Source organism: Hippoglossus hippoglossus, chromosome 10, assembly GCF_009819705.1.
Source record: "Hippoglossus hippoglossus isolate fHipHip1 chromosome 10, fHipHip1.pri, whole genome shotgun sequence".
Classification (NCBI taxonomy): Eukaryota; Metazoa; Chordata; class Actinopteri; order Pleuronectiformes; family Pleuronectidae; genus Hippoglossus; species Hippoglossus hippoglossus.
The window spans coordinates 20630797-20640876 of NC_047160.1; the positions used below are offsets into that span (position 1 = coordinate 20630797).

At 44.1% G+C, this 10080-nt stretch overlaps 1 protein-coding gene and 1 non-coding gene across 2 annotated transcripts; both read right to left on the reverse strand.

Annotated features, from left to right (window-relative positions):
* Nucleotides 1-5236: 5236 nt before the first annotated feature.
* Nucleotides 5237-8040, reverse strand: hs3st1 (heparan sulfate (glucosamine) 3-O-sulfotransferase 1). Its single transcript, XM_034598556.1, has 2 exons — nucleotides 7808-8040; nucleotides 5237-6886 (listed from the first exon to the last, which is right to left on the reverse strand). The coding sequence occupies exon 2, from the start codon at nucleotides 6745-6747 to the stop codon at nucleotides 5830-5832; it is 918 nt and encodes a 305-aa protein (XP_034454447.1). The 5' UTR covers nucleotides 6748-6886; nucleotides 7808-8040; the 3' UTR covers nucleotides 5237-5829.
* Nucleotides 8041-8878: 838 nt separating this feature from the next.
* On the reverse strand, nucleotides 8879-8970 carry trnai-uau. Its single transcript is given in 2 exon segments — nucleotides 8879-8914; nucleotides 8933-8970. It is a non-coding gene; the product is annotated as a tRNA-Ile (tRNA).
* Nucleotides 8971-10080: the final 1110 nt, after the last annotated feature.

The window sequence follows — 10080 nt, forward strand, 5'->3', positions numbered from 1 at the left end:
TACAGCAAGTCAACATTATCCTACTGACTCCAAAAGATGTCCAGATGTTGGCCTCTGTATTCGGGATAGATTTTGACTCTTTGTTGTTCGATGGGAGGAAGAGGAGACGCGTCGTCCATCTTGATTTACAGTCTTTGGTTTCTGTGTCCTGAGCCTGATGCTGTATTTGAAAAACCTGGCACACACATTCACATGTATCTGCACACATAGGTGAACAAAATATGAACCGAGTATAAATGTTCCACCCACACACACACACACACACACACACACACACACACACACACACACACACACACACACACACACACACACACACACACACACACACACACACACACACACACACACACACACACAGTGCTATCTTCTGGGCCCAGTCATGCCTCACCCATGAAGAGGTGTCTGTTAGCAGTCAGAGTTATCATTGGCCACGGAGGCTTATTCCTCCACCATGCCAGGAAATGAGTGATAACGGAGCCCAGCTATGACCGGCTCTCACAGCGGCGGCACCACTCGTTCGCTACAACCCGGCCAAGATGAAAAGACTGATGGGAATATGCCCACATGCATCATACAGGGCAGCACGAGCCCTTCCCCCCTTTTTAGCCTTTCTACTAACAACATGTGTATTTATGTTCCATTAGCTCAGAAACAGGATTGATGAAGCGTCTCATTCAGAGGTAAAACCTCATTTCTCTGATCTAATATTATGAACGTTATTCGTAGTGATGTCGAGCTGCAACAGCAAAGTGCTCATGAGCACGCAGAGAAATTGATGATTTGTGTGATGGCCTGAGAGGGAATCATAACTTTGACTCAGACGCTGTGGTATTTAATTTAGCCGATTCAATTTATTCACCGTAATGTCATCATCTACCACCAAAATAGCTTTCTGTTTGTAGGGGGGGGCGGAATGGGAAGGGTCTCAAAATCATTCACATTTCTTGACAGCTGAAAAATTTGAATATATATATTTTTTTTTAGGGGAAATGAGTTTCTTTTTTCAATGGAAATTCTGTAAGAACCAATTTAAGTTAATACACAGTGTTAACAGTCCAACATCACCAGCTAACGTTACCACCAAAGACTCAAACACATCAGTTGTCATCCTTAAAACTCTTACAAATGAGCCTTTATTTAAATATATATATATATATATATATGCTGGCGACCTGTCCGAGGTGAACCCTGCCTCTGGTCCAATGTCAGCTGGTAAGGAACAGCCATTTGATTGGATCAGGCTCCTCAATCTCCAAAATCTCTAAATAAATATTTGAACACTTGTCATTTCAGCCGATAAAATCAACCGTTGCCAGCCAGAGGTCAGACGCTCGGTCTGAATTCAAGGTCCCAATACTTCAAAAACAACCAAGAAGGTCGTAATGCAGGGTCATAAATCTGTCACCATTATAAACTGTACTTGTGCCTCAGAACAGTGAAAGTCTAAGAGGTACTGCTACTTATTGCATTTGTTAAGGTTTGAAATGTTGCCACAGAGGTTATGTTTTCACCCCTTTTTCATTTGTCATATTTGTTCGTTTGTTGGTTGGTTTGTCAGCAGGATATTATTCAATATTCACATCAAATAAAGCAAATAGAACCAGTGCAAAAAGTACAAGTAGTATTATAGTAAAATGTTGTTTTGTGGACTAAAAATCTTCTCACACTCACTTCCCGCATGTTTATGTTGCCTTTTAATGCTGAATTACAGAAACCTAGATGCTGTTCAACATTTTTAAAACCATCTCTGTCGTGGTTAAAGCAAAGACGTCTGTTCAGGCTGCAGATTAAATGGAAAGCTTTTCTGAGAATCTTTTTATTCACCTTGTTTATCCTGTTTTCAAGGTTACCTGCATCATAAGGAAGCAACGTTACTGTAACACTGAATAAAAGCTTCCTGCAAACAATGCTGTGAAGTATTATTTTCAGTGTTTCATCTTTTATAGCTGTGGACGACACATGGATCGGCAGTCGGTGCACGGGGGAGCCGTCCTGTACTAAAGAAAGCAAGAAGCGTTTATTTATCTGAAAACACAGGAGGAGAGAGGGAAGTATTTTCAGCCCCATGAAAACATGACGAACGATAAAGAATCCAAACAAAATTGAATTATGGATGTATTGCCTGTCTTTGCAGTGCTTACCAGTTTAGCTTCCCTCGTGTATAAACCTGCTGACTTCTGCTTAGGATCAACAGAGAGTTTATACTGGTGTCTGTGTCGCTCGACAATCCAAACTCCACGTCCTGCAGCCTTTTCCAGAAGACAGGTGGTCCAACCAATCTACAAATCTGGCAACCAGAATGTCTACATCACATTAACTAGTGCAGTGGCAGTTCTATACAGGCCTGTTTGGAATAACAAGTGAAGAGTGAAGAGTGGTTGCTGCAGTCCACAGAACCCTGAAGCTGCTGCTGCACAAAGAGCTGTTCACCTGTTTATTCAAAGACTCAGTCGGCAGAACCTCAAACTTGAGAATTAAGTTATCAACGTCACTTAGTCCCAGCCACTGCTGCGCTGGTGGCCTGTTTATTCAAAGTATATCAATGTTGAAAGTATAGCGCGTCCAAATTCAACACTGCATTTCTTCCTCTGGCCCTTAGACATAGACATAGACACATAGATGCGTTACGCTGTGACTCAAACTTATGCAAGGTACAAAATGTGGTTCCGCTAACGAATAGATGAAAAGAAGAAGAAAAGGAGAGGAAGAGTGGGTGCATGTGTTACTTCTGCTGGGTTTCACACGGCGAGTGGACAAACAATCTATTCCAATTAAAGCGAGCTGTGGAGACTGAGGAAGGGGCCGTGCTCCATCGGATCACATCATCCTTTGAGACGGCCCAGAATGGCTGATTGTGATTTGGAGGAAACAGGCCCCTTCAGGAACAACTGGTGTGGGCTGGCAGCAGGCAGAGGGGGGTGGAGGTGTTTGTCAGACTGACTACAAGTGAGTCCAGAAAGTTCCACAGTCCCAGCGGAGGAGGTGGCGGTGGGAAGGAAGGAGGAGGGCAGGGCCATTAATCCTCGTCTCGGCCCCGGTTTGCCGCCCTTACTGAGTGCGGGGAAGAGGAGGCGAATTAATTATGTGGCTGAGATTAATTAGGTGATGTTATGGGAAATCTGTGACTGTAAAACTTCCGAGGGCTGCTCAGCTGACTAGACTAATGGGGCGTTCATGAACTCTTAATAGATGCGACTCTGATGTCGAGCAGAAAGAGGGAGAGAAAGACAGAAATCTGTTAGAGAGAAGGATTCATGAAGCTCATTACTTATTGGCCCCCCTCGCTTCTTAAAACCACTGTAATCTATATCTTTATTTTGCTAATGGATCAAATGTTGGGCACTCACACAGAAATACCCACAGGCATTCTGCTGCTGCCTCAGTTCTGTGGAGCTTTTTAAATGTCTTGCAGGTCATTGTTTTAGTTTCATGTCCTGCAGCCTCACTGTTGGTTCTCGTTCATTAGTGGTGTTTCCAGCTGCAGCAGGTAACTTTAATATTATACACAAATATACACTTCTAGTACAGCAAAGTTAGAGCCTGTATTCACATCAAATAAAGCAAATAAAGGCACCACTGCATTGATGTAATTGATGCAAATACTCACAAGTAAAATCCCTGTTCTCAAAATCTGTATAAGTATTATAATAATTAAGTATAATGATTATTGCTGATGCTGTGATCAACTACTTATATCTACATGTATAGTTTGATAGTTTAACAAATCTGAGTAAAGGGCAAGGTCACACAGAGGCAATGCAAATAGCGCAGGTCGAAGTTCACTGAAAGCTCGGCCGTAACTTCCCTCACCACAGGAAGGGAAATTTATATTTGTCCCCCCACTCGCACTGACTGGAAATTAACGTAATGGGAAACATCCAAAAATACCGAAACAGATTTCCACAGAACTTGGTGGGATGATGAGACACAGGTCAATAAATAACCCTTTAGATTTTGTTGCAGATCTGGACAAAGGGTCGCCACTAATACATTTGCGTATGTGTGTGGCCTGGCTCTGATTGTAAGAGATGTGAATTGAGGAGGAAGAAGAAGAAGAAGAAACATGACAAATGGCCCCAGACAAGACAGTTTTTTTTATAAGCAATCAAGTAGCAGAAAATGTAAATACTAAAGTAAAGAGCAAATACCTCAGAACTGTAGTTAAGTAGAGTAAATATACTGAGTTACTTCAGGCCACAAGAGATACATTTATATCCTGGTCAAACTGGTTTGTATGGAAACGGCAGCAGTCCTTCTTCGACACAGAGAAAGACGACATTGACATCCTTGTAATCGAGGAAACGTTTGTGTTTGTGTGCGTCCCTCCAGATGTCACTGCTCTTTAAGATCCTCTGCAGACGTGACACCTTCCAAACGACACTCAGAGCAGAACACGCCACCTCGAGCCTCACCTTCACATCCTGGTTTCCCCCTCCACGTGCAGCCAAACCTGTTCAACCGATAGCTGTTGATAGTCGACACTATCATTTAGAAAATTGTAGGTAGATAAGGGAATAATTCTCCTGCTCTCTGAGGGCATAATAACAATAAAAGAGCTGGATAAGGAGAAAGACATTTCTGCTTTGGTCTGCATTTCAGGGGCATTGAGGTTGTGACATCTGCCGAGTCCCAGTAAGCCCCTGAGTAAATCTAGGCCACATTCAAATATGAAACCGCTACTGTAGTTTTTTTTTTTTTTTTAGCTTAATATCTTTGAGACGGAGCTGCTGATGTTTTCAAAGCAGCACTAAGATTTGAATAAATAATCCCCTTCCTCTCTGAGAAAAAAAAAAAACAGAGTATGAAGATCCCACCCTTGGGCATAAACATTTTTTTGGGGGGGGGTTGATTGTGCTGGAATCTGAGTTCCCTTATCTGCCTGATTCTTTTACACTAATCCTAATTTATGACAGTAAAATTCAATGTGTAAAGACGTTAATGCAACTGATCACGATCGGTCGTCTCATCCGACAAGTTGTTGTTTTTTTGCGTTCACTTCCAAACAGGAAAGTCCCCACTGCTGATGATTAATGACAGCCTTGCACTTTAGTCTGATGTGCACGTGACAGAAAGCATGTAATAAACTGTTCAACCCCCAAGTCCATAAACCTGAATGAACTGAGGAGTGTGATGAAATAATCCACAACTGTAGGTGCAGCCTCGACACACACATGCTCGTACCTGTCACCGCCTGAGACAAACCGAAACTTAGGAAAGACAACATCAGACGTGCTAAAAATAAAATACATCTTTATTATGATATTAATTCTTCACTTTAGAAAAAAAATGTATTTACAGTACATCGTGATGATCGGGCAAAACATATCAGTTTTATATGACTGAGTCTTACATGAAGAAACATTTTGAAAAGGACATATTCAGTGATGTGCCTGAAGGTGACTGAGGAAATCATAGCAGCAAGGTAAAAGGTCCTTTAGATCTTTAAATGCTAGTTAGACGTTAATAAAGTCATGTTATACGAAGGGCAACGAGATAAGACAATATTAAACTGCCTGGTACTTATCCTTATGCAACACATTGACTGGCACTGTCTAAAGTCTGAGTGTCGCCGGCTTCGAAGAGACGAGCCGTCGTGAGCGTCTCCGACAGAGAGAGACGGTGAGAAAACAAACAGTAACAGAGTCATGAGCTGCAGTTTGCCCTGATATTTGGCTCCATCGTCCTCCTGTAACAAATGCACCTTTACAAAAATAGATTTAGTTTGAATTCACACTAGCTTTGTCCCGTCGTCTACACGGTTAGTGGGGAACAGGACAGGTTGAGGACATTATCCCCGAGCGACCCTACGCCAAACTATTCAAGCGCTCATTTCCAGTTGAATGTCCGACCCACCAGCTCAAAGAACTTCTTGTTGGGTTCGTGAAAGAACTGGTAGAGTTTCTGCAGGATGACAGGCGTCACGTGAGGGTGAGCTCTGCCTTTGGAGTCGTGTAAACACCTCTCTCGCCCGTGGTCCCTCAAACAGTAGAATCCCTTCGTTTTGTTGAAGTAAAAATTGGAAGCGTTTATCTGCGGCTCCAGCTTAAGGAATCGCTCAACCTTTTTCATCTCTGGAAAGGGGTCCCTGATCAACTCGTCCCCGTCCACCACGTGAATGCTCTCCAGCGGGAAGTACTGCAGCCAGTTCTGCATGTGCACATAGTACAGGCTGCGATTCAGAGCCTTGTATCCCAGATTGATCTCGCCATCCTTCACCAGCACGGACTCGATGGGCTGGTAGCGCTTGTGCTTCTGCAGGCGGTTGTAAAAGACCTGGGTGTAGTCCGAGAGCACGCGCTCCGTGGGGTCTCTGAGGATGAGCAGCAGCTTGATGTCAGGGTTCATCTGATGGATGCGTTTGGGGACTACGCTGGAGGTGAAGTAGGCCGGCGTCTTCTCCACCGTCAGCTGGTCGGGGAAGGCGTAGGGCATCTGGCTGAGGTACCAGGGCAAGCCCTTCTCGAAGTGGCTCTCCCAGTCAAAGAAGTGCACCTCGTTCTGAGCCGCCGCCACCGCGCTGTGCAGGCTGAGCATCTCGATCAGTGCCCGCGTCCCCCCCTTCCTCACCCCGATGATTATAATCTGAGGAAGCTGCTGGACGGTGCCGTTTGGGTGGCCGGTGGTCCCGTTGTCGGCGGGCGTTGAGATGGGAGGTGAGGGTGGGCCCTGGTCAGCCATCGGCCTCGAGGGGATGGGGGGAGACTGTATTGCAAAGAGCAGCAGCCCAAGGAGCATGGCTGCCATGAGGGAGGTCCTGACCCTGGAGGATTTCAGCCTGGCGAGAGCAACAAAACTGTATCCCACATTGAAAGAGCAGCTGCCTGAGGACAATGGTCCAAGTGAAAAGCAACAGAGCGGCCTCTTCTCTGCCGGCAGCGAGCGACTGCAAGAGAAGAGAAACAGCAGAGATTATAGAGGGATACCTGACGGAAACAAAAAACTTCTGGAGATGCTTGTGCACAATATGGCCCAAAATTCAATGACTCAAGACTTTATGACTCAAAGCCCAAAAATTTAAGAAGGAAACATTTGTAAATTATTTAAGTGGTGAATAAACCTCAAACTCCACAAGGAAAGTAAGAAAATAAAACCACAAATAACATTTCAAACCCGGAATAAGGTGTTTTCAATACAATGTGTTTGCTTTAATTTCATATTACTAAGCTGAAATGTATCATTAAGCCATTGCTTTGTTTATGTGTGTTTACTTGGTGTTTTTTATGAAGCAGTGTGTTACATTTTGTTTTTAGTAAAAGTGCCATCAAGTCTGATTGATTGATTGATTGATTGATTGATTGATCAAACGAATGATCGCTGCTATCAATCAATCAAATTGTATTTGTATAGCCCATATTCACAAATCACAATTTGTCTCATAGGGATCGCTGCTACACGATATATACTTTTAATTCATGGCATACAAACACAGAAAAACAAGACAAGGTGTGTGTTTCGTATTTAAAATGAAGATACACTGAACCAGAACTACTGGTTTATCTCTAAAGGTTAAATAAATTGTCCTGCAGTGCTATAATCATCTGCATTCATCAAACATGCCAATAAGAGGAAAACACTGGAGCTTGTATTTATCAGCTGCAGGAGAAACCAAGAGGCAAGTGTCGTTAACTGCAAATGAAGAGGCTGAAACTGAAAAATGACAGAGTCAGAACAGGAGCAGCTCGTGTTTCTACACCTGCTGTTTTATTCGATATTGCTCATATTTGTTTTAGAAGAAGCGTCAGTGCGCACACTTCGCTCCGTGCGCTCGCTGCGAGGAATCCACGACGCGCCTCGGATCTCTTACCTTTGTCCTGTCCTTTAACTGTCCACTGAGTGCAGATTTAACTCCGTGCAGCTTCAGTGTCTCTGCTCTCAGCCCCGATATGTCCACAGCAGCAGGAGTAAAGATCCAGTGTCCTCACCGTCTCCCTGTTGTCTCCCGAGCGCGCACAAGACAACAACCTCACCACAGCTCGTCCCGCGCACCTCTCCGCCGGAGCGCCTCCTCTCCTCTGTGCTCCACGGACACACACTCCTCCTGGTTTTTGACTGTCAGCTGTTGGTGTGGAAGCCCACGCCCACATTACGTCTGCAGGACCACTCCTCCTCCTCCTCTTCCTCCTCCTCCTCTTCCTCCTCCTCCTCCTCCTCTGTGAGTCACAGTGTTAACGTTGAGGTATTTGACAGAGACAAAGCTGCTGGTATGTGAGAGAGCAGCTGATCCAAGAGTGAGGCTCCATGAACACACGTGTAGAAATGTGGTGACAAAAGAGTGGAGAATTTGACACTGAGGTTATTGTGGTTTTTGTATGACAAGAAACTAAGGTGGCACTGAAGTACACAACACAATTTAAAGCACACAACACAACAGTGAACCACATAGAAACAGAAGGTAAGAAAACAACGACAAACGAGGAAAATCACAAAGCTAATGACAACTGACAGAACACAACTGTGTGCAAATGATAAAACATAATGACAGGTAAGTTACCTGCTATCGACCAGGCTCGTCTCTGATTGTCTGTTAACAGGAAGAAAATGCTGAAAGAACGTGTCTTATTTGTTACTGTTTAGTTGTTAGTTGTTGTGTTTTGTAATGTGACATTGTGATTTGTGGTCAGTTTTATGATTTGCCATTGTGTTTTATGATTTGCTTCTGTGTTTTATTTAATTCATCTGTATTTCTATTGAGCTTTTCCAGTCTTGTTGACCACTTGAAAGGCTTCACAAAACAGTTTCACCATAGAGGCCAATATCTCTGCAAATGGAGTGGTGGGGGAAGACGGGAATCAACCCACAACCAGTGGAGTGGACAATCATGAAACTGTGCGATGAAATCTACTTTGCATTGATTAGCAACCTAAATTAAACCTTATGCTCCAGGTGAGGGTCGAACTCACAACCTCGGCATCACTCGCAGATTACTGTCTATAAGTACCGTGCGCTAACCGATTGCGCCACTGGAGCACATGTACACACAATTACAGATGTTTCCTCATCTGCCAATATGTTTTTTTGATTTGCAACCCCCGACGGCCGCAAAAATGAAAAAGCGGTGCCATACAGGAAGAAGACAGCAAAGAAGATGTCAGCAGGATCAAAATGTTATGCGTTGTGCATGTGTGAAAGGAAACCTCTGGAGAAACCCAATTCTCTGGAGTTCCTCTGGAGGCCAATGCCTGAAAAACAGCGTGAGAAAACCCCCCGAAAAACATTCAGACCAAGCAGAAATCAAGAGTTAATCATTTGCTTTATATACAAATTAGTTGCCCATACAGAGCATTGGCCTTCTCAGGATTTGGATTTGAAAAGTCTATTCATGTGAGCCTCCAGGAGTTCTTCTCTCCTCTCACTGCTTTCAGGGGAAATCAATGAACGAGACAGACCAGTTATTCATTCCTGACATTCTTCTTCTTCCATCCTTTGTCCGCAGTGCATCTGTGGGAAGTCGTCGGCGAGTCCAAGTGGCACAGTCTCACCACCTGTTGTGTTTTCTTCTTTCTTTTTTTTGTGGAGACCTTCACATCTTTCTCCTCACAGTTCGGTGGCTCCAAATATATTTCTGCAGATGTACCGACGGCGAATGGCAGCAGCACTGTAGTATTTCACAATTTCCTCTGAGTCACCCTGGCATGTACAGTCAGTGTGAGAAAGTTTGGAGTTGACGGGTGACTAAGTGGCACATCATCATCACTCACGTCAGATTTATCACCAGGTTGTGTCGCTCCCGCCCCGCGGGGATGAGAAACGTTCACGGATTCATGATGCAGACAAAAAATCTATACGTTGAAGTAAACCCTCTCGATTTCACTGAATTTTAAATCAAATCTTTGCCGGCTGTAATTGGTTCGGCAGAGCAGAGTGGGGCCATGCTGATATTACACATAAACCATGGATGGCTTAAGGGCTTTTTCAACTGAATATGGATGAATCTGATTTTATCCTTGTTTGCGAAAAATTTCTGCTGTGTTGGTTATTTAACCGAAGGCCGTTACGGACATTAAAGCAACGCTCTACATATAGCAGAGGGCTGCGAGCAGCGGGTTTGGGGCCACAGCGAAAGGTCAACCCCACTTC

Excerpts from the sequence above, each read along its gene's own strand:
- hs3st1 (XM_034598556.1), bottom strand. The coding sequence starts at position 6,747 with ATGGCAGCCATGCTCCTTGGGCTGCTGCTCTTTGCAATACAGTCTCCC.